Here is a 17,624-nt window from a genome sequence, read left to right as displayed (position 1 = left end):
TTTTCTTCGTTTTCTAAACTCCGACCGACTGCTGTGCGTGTTGATTGAGCATCCTTGACCTTGGTAACGGATCAGGTTTGGTTTTCCTTGCTGATTCCACCAGTGTATAAGGTAACCTTGCTGGCGGAATTACAATCCGTTCATGAAATCACCAAAAGTTTTTAGGTTTACTAACGGATATTGTTGCATGTAGCTTGCCATTCCATTTCACATGTGTTGGTAATTTTTCCACTCTCCATAAGCAGATGAGGTTCGTAAGATGTGGCTCTTGATTCGCTGCTTCCAGGTGGTCCATAAGCTCTGTACGGCCATCCCGAACTCGATGAGTGTTTCTAGTTTTTCCGTTTTAGATGCTGGTGTTGCTCTTACCTTCTTCAAGAGTACGTTTATCAACAACTCCGTCTCCCATACAGTAGCTGAAGAGTATTTATCACTTGTGGAACTGCAGCTGGCAGAAAGAGTCGACTGCGAACTGCTTCATATGCACCCTTCAACACTTTGTAATCTAGCGAGGTTTTCTTATTGGAGTATCCACACGCGGCGGTTGTGATGACAACTAACAAACATAGGCCAATCTATCGGATCACGAGAAGGGGTAGATCGCGAGGACATGATTTGCCGTGCAGCTAGTTGCGAAGGGGATGGAAGGAACTAGGTACTACACGGATAAAATGAAAAAGCTTTTAAGCATATTTTTCCATTTATGCTTTTTCAAATTTTAATTGTTGCAAGGATTATTAATAAATTTAGCCTGGGTTGCTTTTAACATTGGTATGATTTTCTGAAATATACTTTTTAAATGATTAACAAGCTCATTGCTACTCTTGAGACTTGAGAAAATATTCATTATATATTTGTCGCTCATCAAGGTGGGTCGAATCGGTCAAAATTTCTACAGATTTTTTTTCAGGTGGTTCCAGCCCATATTGATCGGATTACGTCAGTTCCGTCCGCTCCGAGTTCGGCTTTGCGCAGTCAGCGATAAGACTACGAAAAATCGTGTCAGAAACTAATTTCCGCACTTGTTCGGAGTTACACCGAAACGACAAAGCAATCCCAAGGGAACGACACGTGTTTTTTTCAGCCGAAAAGACGGCATATTCTTGTGCGGTTTGCTTTCTTCTTGACTGCATGATATCTTTTCGGCATTGGCAAACGGCTTGGAAAATATGTGTTGTTCTCCTGGCTCAACAATACTATGTTCCACCCATATGATCCCGCGATAAGGCTGAGAAAAATCGAACCACCATCACCCTCGTTCAAACCCACCATCTTAAAGGAGCTCACTTTTGGTTTTGTTTTTTACGTTTTCATCAGGTTTTAATCTCGGTTTTATTCCCTGCAGAACCCGGCGAAAATCATTTTCACCGGCGTGACGACAAAAAGCCACTGCTGAAACAACATTCGTTCTATTTATTTTGAAAAGTCAGATGTTTTTTTTTTGGGATAAAAATCTACTGACTAAATTAATTAACTTAATCATTATTAGATAAAAAGAATAATCCTTCCAATGATTAAATTTATGTATTCTTCATAGGCTTATCGTAGAATTATACAAAAGCAATGAGTGGATGGACGAATATGGTTTTAGATTAGAATTTAATCTTTTTTGAATTTTATCCGTGTACTGGTGCAGGCACGGGGAGCGGATTAGTAGCATCTGTTTCAATAAATTGACATTCCTTCTTATTTTCTCTCGAATACCGTAGGGAAAGAGGCTACGTGTGTATTTCTGGGCATGTACAGGTGGCTCAGTGCCAAATCGTTTTGTTGGGCAGTTTGAGTTTGAGTTGACTAATGGATCCTACTTTGCAAGCGGTCTTCATAATTGCCAGTTGGCTTGATGGAAGGTTTTCTCTTAAATTAAAGTTGTTTGTGGCTTACCTTGTGACTGTACAGGGGGTTCTAAGGACATAGGGTTACCTGTTCCTGATCTCAAACCAATGTATGGCGAGACTTGATTCTTCGGATTAGCCTTGGTGCACTAACATGCGCCGTGGATTCACATCGATTGGCAGCCGATAATCTGTGGTACTTGGAGCAAGGGTAGTTGTTCGTGTTGTCTTCCTTTGCAACATGAGGACCACTGTCGTCTCGTTGGCGATGAAGGCAGAATTAACTGTCAGCTGGGTGCCACCGTTCTGCTCTTCAATTCCATGCTTGTTCATTAGCTCTCAGCACCATGCAATGTTCCCCCACAGCTCCTTCCGAGATGGTCTTCCCCTGGATTACGTTGCTGATTGGATCGATGACTCACTCGCTACGATTGCTTTGTTTCCTCTATTTTCCTCTAACTGTTGCTCCAATAGATGGTACTTCTCCTGCAATGCATTTCTTCCATTTGTAAAGATTTCCGCCTGCTGCCCATTCGCGTTGTTGATGCGCGCTCTTCCTCTAGCTGCTGCAATTGTAAAAGTTCGAGACTGTGTCGATGTAACCACGCTCAAAGGCAGAAAGTTTGAAAGTCCATGGTCTTCGGCTATCAAGCGGTTACACCGCGCAGCGCATATCCACCATTGCATTGGTCGCATTGTACCTGTCATATGTATTGGGTTGGGGCGCGAGCAATGTACGCAGTCTCCCTGTTCGTAGGCTCTGGCGTTCTAGACCTGTTCGACGCATTCATAACGAACGTTTAAAGCTGTTTATCGGGGAGCAGAACTTGGGATCGTCACGGTTTTCAAAACTCAAACACGATTGGTTGTATGAGGGAACGCTTTAAACTATAAGTATATTTTGCAATTAGTTAGGTTAAATTTCATTGTTTCTAACACTTACACGTTCGTGTCCTATCTACTCTGATTCCAATCTGTCAACCAGATCACCTAAGACTGCACTAACTACTATAAAATAGATTGATCTGTAAATATGGTCGCTAATGTTGCATATAATAAGTACCTTTTACTCAAGAATGTTCTAAGACACTTCAGAGATCTAGTTTTAGTTCCACTAGACTGTTTCAGTAGTTGAGTGTTATTCTCTAGCTTTATGTATTTATGTTGATTGCATGTAACACAGTTCCAAATTTAAGTATTTATATAGGTAGAATAAATTCACTTTTAGAATTAAGATGTTTAGAGTAACAATTTAAATTGAAATATTTAGAATAAGTAATATTTAGAATTTTGCAAATCATCCGCTTGCACACAGAGTTGCTTTTGACAATCCGCTGTATCTAATTCCCTCCTTTGCCGATGGTTTATGACGACATGGATGACGTCTCCGTTTGGCCGATGATGCGGCTCCATTTATCTGAGGCGTCCTCAGCCGCTATCTTGTCTTATTCGTCTTATTGTCTTATTTGTCTTATTTGTCTTTTGTCTTATTTGTCTTATTTGTCTTATTTATCTTATTTGTATTATTTGTCTTATTTGTCTTATTTGTCTTATTTGTCTTATTTGTCTTATTTGTCTTATTTGTCTTGTTTGTCTTATTTTTCTTATTTGTTTAATTTGTCTTATTTGTCTTATTTGTCTATTTGTCTTATTGTCTTATTTGTCTTATTTATCATTTTTGTCCTATTTGTCTTATTTGTCTTTTGTCTTATTTGTCCTATTTGTCTTATTTGACTTTTTGCTATGCTTAGTCTTATTGTCTTTTTGTCTATTTGTCTTATTTGTCTTATTTGTCTTATTTGTCTTATTGTCTTTTGTCTTGTTGTCTTATTTGTATCTTATTTGTCTTTTGTTATTGTCTTATTTGTCTTATTTGTCTTATTTGTCTTATTGTCTTATTGTCTTATTTCATTTGTCTTATTTGTCTTGTTTGTCTTATTGTCTTGTTGTCTTTATTGTCTTATTTGTCTTATTTTCTTATTTGTCTTATTTGTCTTATTGTCTTATTTGTCTTATTTGTCTTATTTGTCTTATTTGTCTTATTTGTCTTATTTGTCTTATTTGTCTTATTTGTCTTATTTGTCTTATTGTCTTATTGTCTTATTTGTCTTATTTGTCTTATTTGTCTTATTTGTCTTATTTGTCTTATTTGTCTTATTTGTCTTGTTGTCTTATTTGTCTTATTTGTCTTATTTGTCTTATTTGTCTATTTGTCTTATTTGTCTTATTTGTCTTATTTGTCTTATTTGTCTTGTTGTCTTATTTGTCTTATTTGTCTTATTTGTCTTATTTGTCTTATTTGTCTTATTTGTCTTATTTGTCTTATTTGTCTTATTTGTCTTATTGTCTTGTTGTCTTATTTGTCTTATTTGTCTTATTTGTCTTATTTGTCTTATTTATCTTATTTGTCTTATTTGTATTATTTGTCTTATTTGTTTTATTTGTCTTTTGTCTTATTTTGTCTTATTTGTCTTATTTCCTATATTTGTCTTAATTGTCTTATTTGTCTTGTTTGTCTTATTTTTCTTATTTGTTTAATTTGTCTTATTTGTCTTATTTGTCTATTTGTCTTATTTGTATTGTCTTTTTTGTCTTTTCTTATTTGTCTCATTTGTCTTATTTGTCTTATTTGTCTTATTTGTCTTATTTGTCTTGTTGTCTTATTTGTCTTATTTGTCTTATTTGTATTATTTGTCTTATTTGTTTTATTTGTCTTATCTGTCTTTTGTCTTTTGTCTATTTTGTCTATTTTGTCTTATTTGTCTTATTTGTCTTATTTGTCTTATTTGTCTTATTTGTCTTATTTGTCTTATTGTCTTATTTGTATTATTTGTATTATTTGTCTTATTTGTTTTTTTGTCTTATTTGTCTTTGTCTTATTTGTCTTATTGGTCTTATTTGTTTTTTTGTCTTATTTGTCTTATTTGTCTTATTTGTCTTATTGTCTGTGTCTGATTTGTCTTATTTGTCTTATTTGTCTTTTTGTCTTATTTGTTCTTATTTGTCTTATTTATCTTATTTGTCCTTTGTCTTACTTACACTAGCAGCACTGTTATCCAAAATACTTTTCAAAGCTTGTGGAAACCTTGTACAGAAATCCTCCACGATATTTTCTAATGTTGTTCTAGAAACGCTCATGTTTTCATTTTCCAAAACCAGCTGGAGTTTGTTTATTTAGATTTCCTCATTGCGTGATTGGTCGCGCTGCTGCTGTTCTCTCGCGAACCACTGCATGGTGATAAATTTCTTCCCATTTTTGCCAATTCCTTTTGTTCTCCGTTTCGGCAAATTCTCAAGCAATTGTAAACTGCATAATGATGAAAAATTTTGGCTGACAGCGTCATTCTGGCGGGCTGAATTGGGCAATTTCCTCTCTCAGAGAGTGCTGCCACGTGCTTTTTAACGGAAAACCCTTCCTCAGACCTTAGGGTCAATGTGGCATAAAATCACTATTGACAGTATAATTCATGTTACTTTGACCGTTAAATTGAAATGGTCGATATATTTACTCGGATTTTCCGGCGCAAACAATTGAGCATAATCTACTATATATGTTCAACTCGATGGGATGGAAGGATATGCACAGCCTTTGTGCCGACACCTTCCTAAAACAATTTTAAATACTGATGGTAGGGATATGAAACAAGGCCGAATATATTCAATTACTCAACAAAGTAATTTAAGCAATCAACATAAATTAAAAATGTTGCATGTAGGAATTTTTGGGTTAATTTACTTTTCATCAATTTAAAAGTTATGTGAAATATCACGCCTATCATGGTTTGGCGAAACCGTCAAAAAAGCTTAGTCAGATTTACTTAACTGGAGCGCGGTGGATTGACATGTTCAAACATGCTCACATATTGGACAGTGACGATATTGGCCTTTGATGTTGATAGGAAAAGCAGAAGATGATAATCGAAAATCTCACGGTAAACCATACGGAGAAGTTTTCAAAACTATTCTCAAAATTCTAAAGCAATTTAATTAAAATAGTAACAGTACGGGGTTGGACTTTCCTTCTACTATATAAAAAATTTCTATTCGAAATTTTCTTATTACACTTAAAACACAGTATAAGAAGTCCACCCCGTACTGCTTATCGTTATAAATTGCTTTTAGAAGAGAAGATACAAACTTCTTGTTATGGAAATCGATTATCATCTTACTTCATGCAACATCAATAACGTACATATATGCCGCAATGTCATTGATGATGTCATTGGCGCATATGTATAGGACACTAAGGAAAAATTTGTTTGGGTGAGGAGCGCGGAATAATACATTGGAGGTTCCAAACTTTGATATGCGACCCACCTAGCAGAATCCCATATTGCTTGACCACAGGTACCAAATGCATTGATTTTGAGAAATTAGATAAAATGAGTTTGCGTTAGATTGCACAGATCATAATAAATTGCTTGATATTCCATCATTGTATTTGTCACAAATTTCGTCAATTTTTTGGATTGGATGTGGTTTGATTTGGATGGGATTTGAATTGAATTTGGGTTGGATTTGAAATTTATTGATTGGATTTGAATTGGGTTTCGTTTCGATTATGATTGGAATTAGATTTGAATTAGATTTGGATTGGATTTAAAAAGATTTGGATTTGATTTAGATTAGATTCGAATTGGATTAGGATTGGTTTGGATTAGTTCGTTTAGATTTAGATTATATAGGACTTCCTTCTACTTGCCCATATATCGTATAACAAAAAAGGCCGTTGACCTTGACAGGTTTGTTGTTTTTAATCATCAAATCATTACTTAGATCCTAACTCAAAATATGAAATAGATTTTGGACAAAATAGTAAGACAATTGTGAATTAAGATTTGTCTTTTCGGACCCCTCAGACAGCCCGCCCCCTGGTCGCGACCCATAGTTGGGGAACCTCTGACTTAGCCAAAATGATAGAGACAATAAGATCTTCATTGAATCTACATACACGTATGCAGGTGTATTGATATAAAGGGGTTTGTTGCAAGTTGAAAAACAGAGAACATGATTTTGTTCTTACCAATATAAACTTGAAAGGAAATATTGATATTGGGGTCTGAGTGTTTCGGAAAGGAAGACCGACCGAAGGGGTAATGATTCTTTAGGGAAGGGAATTTAATTCAAAGCCCAGTTGAAAGAAAGAAGAAACAATTGATTGATTGATTTTTGAGTATACTTAAAATCAAAGAGTAATACAAGCGGTAGCTTAATAGCTCGTGGTATGGTGCGCTGTTTAAAAGAACCCATGCTGGGTTCGAATACAGATTTTAAGTGAAGGTTTTCACAACTCCGTTGGTTTAGAAGTATCATGCATAATGAAACATTTGGGACTTGTTAGACATTACTCTGTGAGGCAGCAATGGTCAGATTTAGGTGTAAAGAAAGGGGCAGGACTTAGAGATACTCATTTTATACAAAAGATATATGAATTAATACATTAGTAAATTGAAGTAGCCACTTGAATGTGTGCTCGAAATAAGAGTTTTAGAGAGTGGAAAGAGAACAGAATTTTCCAAGAGGTTTCTGTTCCGTACACGGAAGCAGTCATGCGAGTTCGCGAACATCTCTTTCATTTTGCTCAATCGGTTTCGTTTTCCTTCCCTCATTCTGTTACTTTCCTTGTGGCAAATTTTGCCGCTCTTCCGGAGAGAACAGCGGAGAAGAGAAGAAAGGCATCATTAGACAGAACACGTTCAGACATGAATGGTCAGTGAAGTGCTCCTGCTATCGCGTTTTCATTTCGTTAGTTTAAAATAAATAATAGTTAAGTATAATCCATGTGTGCTTAATTGAATTCCCAGTACCACAGTCCCAAGCTTTGGTGAATTATAGATAGCAGTAAAGTGCCACGGCTAAGGCAGTGTCCACGAAGGATCCTCCCTTCTACTCAGCCTCATATAACGAAGTGTTACAGTCCCCTTGCTCGTTCCCCGGACGGAACATTGTCCTTCAGGCGGATAACAGGAACCAGTGTAGCTCTATGTGCGTGGACTGCTTACTGAAACTAAAAGACTCAAGTAAGATAGGAAGAAGTAAATTCGGTGTTACTGGAGTGAAAGTGTTTCAAATGTCGCTTGTGCACAGCCCGAAAGCAACCCGCTCGGAAAGCTGCACGGTGGCATAGAAGTGAAGAAATGAAAACGGTGAAGACAAAAAGAAGTGTTCGCAGATGCGACGGATGAGCTGACCGGAAGATTGCTGTCCTGAGTCGCCAGCGTACCAAGGCCAAAGAAAAAATAAAATGCATAGAACAGATTCTGATTGATGCTGACGTCCTCGTGTACATATCAAAACTGAAAGTGTACGCCAAAAATGTTGATGCTGCCTACGAAGAATTTAACAATTTCAACAAAGCTTGCCGAACTGCTGCCAGATGATAAAATGGAAGAACACGACCAGGTATATGCTGACTTCGAACGGGAATACCACGAAGTGTCGGCGTACCTCGAGGAGATGCTGATGGATACAGCATACGCCTGCAACCCCCAAATCATCGTTCAGCAGCAGCCGCTGGAACCCGATACCAACATTCGACGGCCGTACGAGAATTGGCCAAAATTCAAAACGATGTTCCTCGACGTGATGGCTAAGTCCAACGATACTGACTCCATCCAGAGCGTTTTTAAAATCCTCGCATAATCATTAATACCCCATCCAGGACTACTTTCTCTCAAGAAAAGCGAAAGAATCTTTCAGTGACTTCGTCTGATTGATGACTGTTCAAGACATGTCGACAGCCTCCTACCTGAAGCAAGACCTTCGTTATGTCGGAGTTAATTGTCGTTTATTTGCTTGCGTCAGCATTGGATCCAGTGACCAGGAGGCAATGGGAAGCAACCATCGTGCGAGGATCGCTTCCGCATATGAAACTATGTTGATGTTCCTCAAGCAACAGTGCAACATTTTGGAGAACTGTGAACAGCAAATCAAATTGCATTCTCCCGTGTGCCGTCCTTCAATATGAAGCCCAGTGAGCAGTCAAGATCCAATCCGAAATTCATTCCAAAAAGCCTGGCTGCTTTTACTAGCAACGTGATGGTTCCAGTGAAGAGTGTGATTTCTGCGGTGAGGCCCACAAGAACTTGTGCGAACAGCTGAAAAGTTTGAGTGTCATCCAGCGCATCGAAAGATACGGTCCTTGGGCATGTGCTTCAATTGCCTGAGAAAAGGTCATCGACTGAAAGTTGTCCATCAGACAGAAAGTGTTTGAAGTGTCGCAAACGTCATCATACTCAGCTTCACGATGATGCTAGGCTTAATCACAAGTCGAAACAAGCCGTCCGAATCCTCCGGTTCACCAGAATCAACATCGAAGCCAATTCCGAGATGTAGTGCATTCCAGTGAAACTACATCAAAGTTCTCAAACTCCTCATATTCCATCCAAGCTACTCCAACCAGAAAACCGTCCTATTATTGACAGCAGTGGTGCGTGTTTTGATCACCAAGGTAAGCCTCATTGTTGTCGGATCCTGTTAGATTGTGGGTCACAGGTGAACCTCATCACTAAGAGAATGGCAGCGTTAAGATTTCCGGCGTCAACAACCGGACGACAACCAGTATGGAGAAAACTTTGTCAACCTTGATCACGGTATAGTGACTACCGTATCAAGGTAGAATGCATCGTCACTCCAGTGGTAACTGGTCAAATTCGAGTTCCAAAATCGTATAACGACTGGTACATTCCGCCCGGTTCCAACTGGATCCTTATTTTAACGTGCCGCAGGATATCGATATGCTGATTGGCAATGAGTTATTCTTCAAAATCATCAAGTCAAGCCAGTACCAGCTTGCCGAAAATTTACCGGAGCTGCGTGATACTCATCTCGGTTGGGTATTCACTGGTGCTGCAGCAGAAATGTCCCAGCAAGGTCCATCATATTCCCATACAGTTACAGTAGAAAACGTGTACGACGCTCTTCAACGTTTCTGGGACGTGGAAGAGGTCGCTGATCAAGAACCTATATCATCCGAAGCGATCGAGTGTAAATCATTTCCGCTATACGCATGAACGCAACGATGATGGACGATTTGTTGTTCAACTTCCGTTAAAGGAAAACGCCTCCCAGTTGAGGTGACTAGATCGATCGCTTGGAAAGATTCTACTCCTCGAACATCGTTTGTGTCGTAACCGGAGCTCGGGAAGTACTGCAGTTCATCAGGAATATGAACGTCTTGGTCACTGCAAGCAAATTGATGAAGGAATGGATCCACCCAACTTTCAAAGTCTACCTGCCACACCATGCTGTTATCCGTCCGATAGCTCCTCCACAAAGTGTCAGGTGTATTCGATGCATCAGCCAAGCCTTCGAGCGCAGCCTGTCTCTGAACGACGTCCTTAAGGTAGGTGACACGGTCCAAAAGACATTCTTTGATATTGTACTGCGATTTCGGAAACACAAATGGACTAAACCACGATGACGTCATGCGTCGATTTTCAGTAAGAAGAAAACCTCATCTGAGGGCAAAGTTTACAAAATGAACATCAACGTGAACATCCGGTGAACTAAAGCTCCGAATTCACTCAAATGTTCATCGGCCCGCAGCGGATGTCATTTTTCGAGCGAAAAGAAGAAGAATCTGAAAAAGACGCTCGTGGTTAAGTCCATATGCTTTCGGCTGACATAAGCAAATGTACCGCAATCATGCACGCTTAAAATCAATAACACAGAGATGTGTTTGCATCACACAAAACGGACCTAATGCGGAACATCCCCTGATGAGCGACAGTTATACTAAAGACACACTGGTGGTACAGGACCGTGGTATACCACGGTTATATACCCTAGTACATATTGTACCATGGTTTTCCACGTTGTACCAGCATGGTACAGGCGACACCCTGGTACAACTTGTACCATGGTACGAATACCATCGGTGTGTCATTAGTATTACAGGCACAAAAATGCCTCATACGGTCGTGATAACGGTCCTTTTTAACATGTAAACGTTTGTACAGATTCCTTGTTTCGATGAAACCAAATACTGTTGCAAATATTGAAATCCAAGCTTCAATAAAACCACACGAGCTATTTTTGTGGCTTGTAACTATCGCTCATCTAGGGATGTTCCGCATTAGGTCCGTATTGTGTATGCAAACACATCTCTGTGTTATTGATTTTAAGCGTGTGGTTGCTGCGATACATCAGCCACTGCACAATTTTGGAGAAAGCCCGAGCAGCCGTTAAAAGTATATAATTTGAATACTGTGACATATGGCACAGCGGCGCTCCATTTCTTGCGACTCTTTAGTCCAACTATCTGAAGATGGCGTCTAAGTATCCCTAAGACGTCCATGGAAGAACGATGTTTACGTGGATGACGTTTTGTCAGGTGATAACACATTAGCAGCAGCAGTTGAACGCCAGAAGCAGGTGAAGGATTTACTTGCTAGTGCTAATTTCCGATCCATAAGTGGTGCTCAAATTCCAAGCAGTTACTTGAGTGTATCCCAACCAGTGAACGTGAGAGTCCCAAGATCCTGGAAGAGCAAGGAATCAACACCGTCATCAAGGTACTAGGTATATTATGGGACCCACGATGTGATGATTTCCTGTTCTCTATCACATCACCAAACCTCGATGCAGAAAGCAGATCCGAAACGAATGATTTTGTCCGAAATAGCCAAATTGTATGACCCTCTTGGGTTTTGTCACCGTCATCGTTCGTGCTGGCTGTATGCAGCAGCTGTGGCGCAAGGTGGGCTGGGACATCCTGTCGAAGATTAAATTAGCCAACAATGGATGCAGCTGAAATGTTCGCTTGCGGTGACCAACCAGGTGCGTATACCGAGACGTGTGCTAACTGAAGGAGCAGTGTGCTACGAACGTGATTTGCCGACGCCTCTATGTTGCTTATGGAGCGTGCATTTTCATTCGTAGCGTGCTAGCAGAATCGACAGAACTACAGCTGCTCTGCAGCAAGTCAAAGTGGCTCTTTAAAGGTGATGACCATTCCGCGTCTGGAACTGTGCGCAGCACTCCTGTCTCGGTTGGTGAACAAGGCTCTGCAGTCAATCGATATGCAGTTTCATCGTGTTGTGCTCTGGTCAGATAGTCAAATTGTTCTGGCTTGGTTGCGAAAATCTCCTGAGCATCTTCAAGTGTTTGTTCGTAATCGTGCGCGGCAATTCGAGAAAGGACAATTGATTTCGAGTGGTTGTATGTATGTGCGATCCGAATTCAATCCGGCCGATATTGTGTCGCGTGGGTTAATGCCTAGTGAATTAGTACAAAATGAGATGTGGTGGCACGGACCAGAGTTTTACGTGTTGTGCAATTTGAAAGTTGCTAGAAGAAATTGTTGAAGTGACTTCCGAACTCCGTGTTACTCCGGCGTGGTATCTGCAATCGAAGAAGAAGAGTTAGAAGTATTTTAGAATTCAGCTCGTTCAGAAAGCTGTGTTATTGCGTTGGTGCTTCGTTTCGTCAACAACTGTAAGAAAGGAATTCAGAGGAACGTGTAAAAACCAATACTTACAATGCCAGAGCTTAGTTTGGCCTTGGAGGTAATAGTGAAGGTGATCCAGCACCAAGAGCTTGGTGAAGATATCAGGCGATTCGAGGCAGGTGAACATTGTCGAAAGATAGGCTCACTTGGTCCGATCATAGTAAACGGTGTGCTCAGAGTGGGAGGCCGCTTGGAGCATTCCCAACTACCGTACAGTGTAAAACATCAAATCATACTTCCATGTAAAAGCCCGATGGTTCGAATGTTGATTCGCGCCTTACAGAAGAACATCTCCACATGGGCCAACTGGTCTAATTCATGTGATTCGCCGGAATTTCTGGTTAATCAATGCTGCTTCAACTGTTCGTAGTGTGACCAGATCTTGTGTGAAGTGTTTTCGAGTCAGCCCATTTTAATCAAGCAGGGTGTTCAGTCGTCGTCTGAAGGGATATGTAGCGGTATTTTGTGCATGTTACTCAGCCGTGCATCTTGAGCTAGTCTCTGATATGTCGCCAAGGCATTCATCGCAGCGCTTCAGCGGTTCATAAGTCGTCGTGGAATTGTACACCAGCTTCATTCAGATAACGGCACCAATTTTCGTGGTGCCTCCAAGAGTTAAACCACCTGTATCAGATGTTTAAGCAAGAACAAGAAACCCACCAGATTGCATCGTTCTGCCTGTCCAAAGGAATCGAATGGCATTTTATTCCGGCAGATGCTCCTGAGTTTGGAGGTATATGGGAAGCTGCTGTGAAGTGTATGAAGAGTCACCTGAAGCGAATAGTTGGAATTACGCTTTTGAACTTCGAGCAATATGTAACTATTCTAGCGGAAATTGAGGCGATCCTGAACTCCCGTCCGCTTTTTACGACATCAGCACCGGATAACTTTGAAGTAATTACCCCTGCTCATTACGTCATCGGTCGTCCACTCACCGCAATTCCAGAGCCCTCATGGAAAATCTTCAATCAAGCCGTTTGGATAAGTGGCAGCACCTCAGAGCTTGCGAAACCACTTTTGGAAGGCCTGGTCTCGTGACTACCTGAGCAGCTTACAACCAGCTTACAACCTCGAAAAAGAATCAGAAACTTAAAGCAAACGTTATCCCTGGAATGGTTGTCCTGAGACACAACCGAATTTGCATCCTCTAAATGGAAGCTGGAGTGTCGTAACCAAGGTGTTTCCTGGAGCCGATGTCTGGTACGAGGTTTGATGTTTTCTCCGCAAGTCTACTTTTCGCCGTCCAATTAATAAACTGTCAATTCTCCGATTGAAGACACAAGGCCTACAGATGCAATATGATTTTGAAATAGACATTTCAACGTGGCGGTGTATGTTCCGTACACGGAAGCAGTCATCGGTTCACCAACATTCTATTTCATTTTTCAATCGGTTTCGTTTTCCTTCCCTCATTCTGTTACTTTCCTTGTGGCAATTTTGCCGCTCTTCCCATTGACGAGCAGCGGAGAAGAGAGAAGAAAAGGCATCATTGAACAGAACACGTTCAGACATGAATGGTCAGTGAAGTGCTCCTGCTATCGCGTTTTCATTTCGTTAGTGTAATAATAGTTAAAAATCCATGTGTGCTTAATTGAATTCCCAGTACCACAGTCCCAAGCTTTGGTGAAATTTAGATAGCTGTAAAGTGCCACGGCTAAGGCAGAGTGTCCAGCGAAGGATCCTACCTTCAGCTCAGCCTCCTATAACGAAGTGTTACAGTCCACCTTGCTCGTTCCCCGGACGGAACAGTTTCAAAGGGACATCCAAAAAGGGGAATTTCGTAAAGTATGAAAGTCCAATATTAGGCTCTATAAACCGTAATCAATTTGATGATGAAGATGATTTTGTTCTCATTCGCACTAATACTAATGCAATTTGCCAAAATTCAATATTTCACTGCTATTCACCAACTTACCTCTGTCAACGTATATTCATGGTATTTTCATATGAATTTTCACTCACCTAGCTAATTAATTATCAATTAATTGACTGAAAAGTGCTTAAAACTGCTTTTTTCTAGACAAATTTTCGTATACTATATACACACACTAACTCCGAACGATCGAGACACACACATACACATGCACTCAGTTTTTATTTGTTCTTTTCTCGCCCTTTCTTGATTTTATCACAACTAAACATAATTCACTACCTAACTTTCACTTTTGGCTTTGATGTGAACACCATTTCTTCACTTCATGTCGAAAAAAACGAAAACTGCTTTAAAAATTTGAAGTTAGAGAAAATTTGACCCGTATTGTGAATGTTGCAAAATTCGGAACACCCAAATCACTACCGCATTAGGTGAAATAGTGCGCTCAAAATCTCGGCAAAGCAACTTAGAAATATCAAAACAATACATCGAATATGCTAGTCGACACGCAAACAACTTTATGCATATACAAGAAAAGAATCATCATTTCATCGTTGCCAGATTTATTTGATCAAATAATTATTGCGGTTTGTTGAATTAATCAAATCAACCAGAAAAAAAGAAAATTTGCGCTTCTGTTGGATGGGTGGAGAATGGTTGACATTTAATTTTACCGTACCATGCATCCTACCATGCAGTCAAAAAAAACTACGGCAGCCCCTGCAGCAGTCACGACCAAGCAGACACTTTTACTATTTTCCCCACAATCAATGTTTTCGTAGAATAATTTCTCAACGTATAGCCGGTTTTGGTGGCAAATATTCATTTCATTATTCCTTACTCGTTTTACAGATTAGAACTAATATCAGTATCTGTGGCTAGCACTTTTCAAGGCTGTGTGTCACATTCAACTCGATTCTGTTCTATTGCACTGCACGAAAGTGAGGATGGATGGCACATCACGCAGCACAAACAAACAATCTGCGGATGAAGAATAAAAAGACTTAATTTCGTCTTACATTTATTTGGGAAACTGTATCAGTGTGCTCGACTGCTCAGTGCAGAAATTCTACCGGATAAAATGTAAATATTCGAGAATCAAGTGTTTTACTGTACTTTCCCCACACTGTATGTTGAAAGCCCAGTGGTGTACGAAGAAATTTAAAATAAGTTTCCATATAATACATATTTCATAAATGTCTAAAAATAAACATTTTGTTGCATCTGGCAACAATATGTAGCACTGACAAGCTTTACCACCCATTTCCACCCATCAAATTTTCATCACTTTTCTCAAGTTGCCTCACCAATACTAACAAGCAATAACGTCATTAATTTTCAAAACAGAGTTAGGAGTCTTGAGCCTTAAGGCTGAATTAGCTAATTTATGACAAGAAATTAAATAACTAGAATGAGTTGGAGGTTTGTTCTATTATTGGCAGGGGTTTTTATGACTGACAAATTTTTGCTCTTTATATCAAAGAATATTGGCCAAATTCATAGTCGACAAAACCCCTGCCAATAATAAAAACTCATCTAATTCTCATAAAATTTGGAAAAAAAGAAGTTGTTTCGGAATTTATGGATTTTTCAAATAAGCTGATTAAGATTTCGTGCAAGAGAACTTTAGGAGCATCCAAGAATGCAAAGTTGAGTAATGGAAGCTAAAATTGAGGATATTTACGAAGTTGAAATTGCACATTCATGAAATCATTATGAAATTCAGAACTAGGATTGACTATAAATACCGTGCGCTTTTCCAAGCTCAGGGTCAGTCCCAAATATTCAGCAGCACTTGTATTGAATTCGCGCTTTCTAGGTTTCCCTAGCCGCTACCGAACACTCCAATTGAATTAGGGTTGTCCTAGACCTCGACACTCGTGACTAGTGCACGAATCGAGATCTAAGTTTAAATTAATTAACTTCTTGAAAAATATAAAAGTGAACAGTTAAATAGTCCGTCGCGGTAAAATCGAAAATCGGTGTTAGAGTCTCAGAATAAGTATCGATAAACAAAAAGTGTTAGTATCTCTGGAAAGACATTGTCATACGGGAAATAGTGTAAAAGTTTGTAAAAAAGAAAATATTCGAGTTTATAATTATATGAAAGTGTTGTAAATAAATAAGTGCTGAAATGTAAAAGAAGTTTATAATTGTACAAACAAGTGATACAAATAATAAAGTTTTATTCTAACCGTAGTTGAGTGTTTGAACTAGAAAACCGAAAGACCAGTGCCGCGCCGTCGGCTTAGAACGCTTAACATCATCTGGAACGGTGATTATTAACATTTGAGGTTGAACAATACATCGAAGAGGAAGTTCGCTTCACTGCGAGCAACAAAGCTAAATCAACAAAATGACAGTTGTGCTCCGCCTCCGTATCGATTGGTGTGCCCCGAAAACGCGAGCACTTTGAAACTTGGTTTCCGTGAGGAGTGTCCCTAATCTAATTTTTATATGGTACATGATCTTTGCGATATTAGCCCGTTTTCTCCCTCACGTTCTCGGCGTTTCAATTTATTTACATTTTGCATTCCAAAGAATAGACAACTTCAACTTCAATCCTGTTTATTCTTCAATAACTGCCCAGACTAATGACAACAACTTGAACTACTTGAAATGCAAACATATTCCATAGCCTTCCGTTCGTGGGTTGATCTGCAGTTCATTTCTATATGGAGTTTATAGACTACCTAATACTTCGTCGGTGCTAATACCATGGTAAAAACAAAAACTACAGACGTTTGATAACTGCAAGTCATTTAACTGCAATGCTTTTTAGCTGCAATGCTTTTAACTGCAATTCGATGAGCACAGTTTTACAGTTATCGGACCGCTAAACTTCAAACCGACGCACGGTGGCAGCAATCCAAAAACGTGCGTTTTTTATTTGCGTAGAAGGTTGATTTTACATAGGTGGTGTCTTCGGAAGAAAATTTTATCAAAAATAAGCTATCTTTTGGAAGATTAGGGTGACCTAAAAATTCGCCTGTTAGGGTGATACAATTTTTTTCCAAAAATTTGAGCCACTACAAAAGTGATAGAGCTTGAAAATACGAACAACTTCGTAGAATATATACCAACTCTCTATCTTTTAACGGTAGCGAGTTATGATGAAATTTCAAAAATCGTATCTAAAACCTGTTTTTGAAGAAAACTTTTTCTTATTGTTTTTCGGCATGGACATGTTCTACAAAGTAAACAAGTATATCAAATCACACGTTTTCTAAAAATGTGGATATTTCGGAGGTATATTAGAGAAGTTATTCGACTTTTATATTATATAATGCAATTTTGCTATGTCCATATCTTTAATTGAGGCAAATAGTGGCAGATCACACACCACCATATGGAAATATAGACATCCAACTACCAAATGCACTCTATTTTATTAGGGAGAAATCGGAAGAAATATTGATTTGACAAACATTAAGGTGACTCAAATTAGTATAAAAACCGTTTTTAA

The 17,624-nt window shown here is 39.1% G+C and overlaps 1 protein-coding gene across 1 annotated transcript; it reads left to right on the top strand.

The window, feature by feature from the left end:
• Window positions 1-12,918: 12,918 nt before the first annotated feature.
• On the top strand, window positions 12,919-13,323 carry LOC134222059 (uncharacterized). Its single transcript, XM_062701209.1, has one exon. The coding sequence runs from the start codon at window positions 12,919-12,921 to the stop codon at window positions 13,321-13,323; it is 405 nt and encodes a 134-aa protein (XP_062557193.1).
• The last annotated feature ends 4,301 nt before the right edge of the window (window positions 13,324-17,624 follow it).

The sequence above is a fragment of the Armigeres subalbatus genome, chromosome 3 (genome assembly GCF_024139115.2).
Source record: "Armigeres subalbatus isolate Guangzhou_Male chromosome 3, GZ_Asu_2, whole genome shotgun sequence".
Classification (NCBI taxonomy): Eukaryota; Metazoa; Arthropoda; class Insecta; order Diptera; family Culicidae; genus Armigeres; species Armigeres subalbatus.
The sequence above is the reverse complement of the archived record's forward strand: the minus strand, read 5'-3'. Positions and strand labels throughout refer to the sequence as shown.

Excerpts from the sequence above, each read along its gene's own strand:
- LOC134222059 (XM_062701209.1), top strand. The coding sequence starts at position 12,919 with ATGTTTAAGCAAGAACAAGAAACCCACCAGATTGCATCGTTCTGCCTG.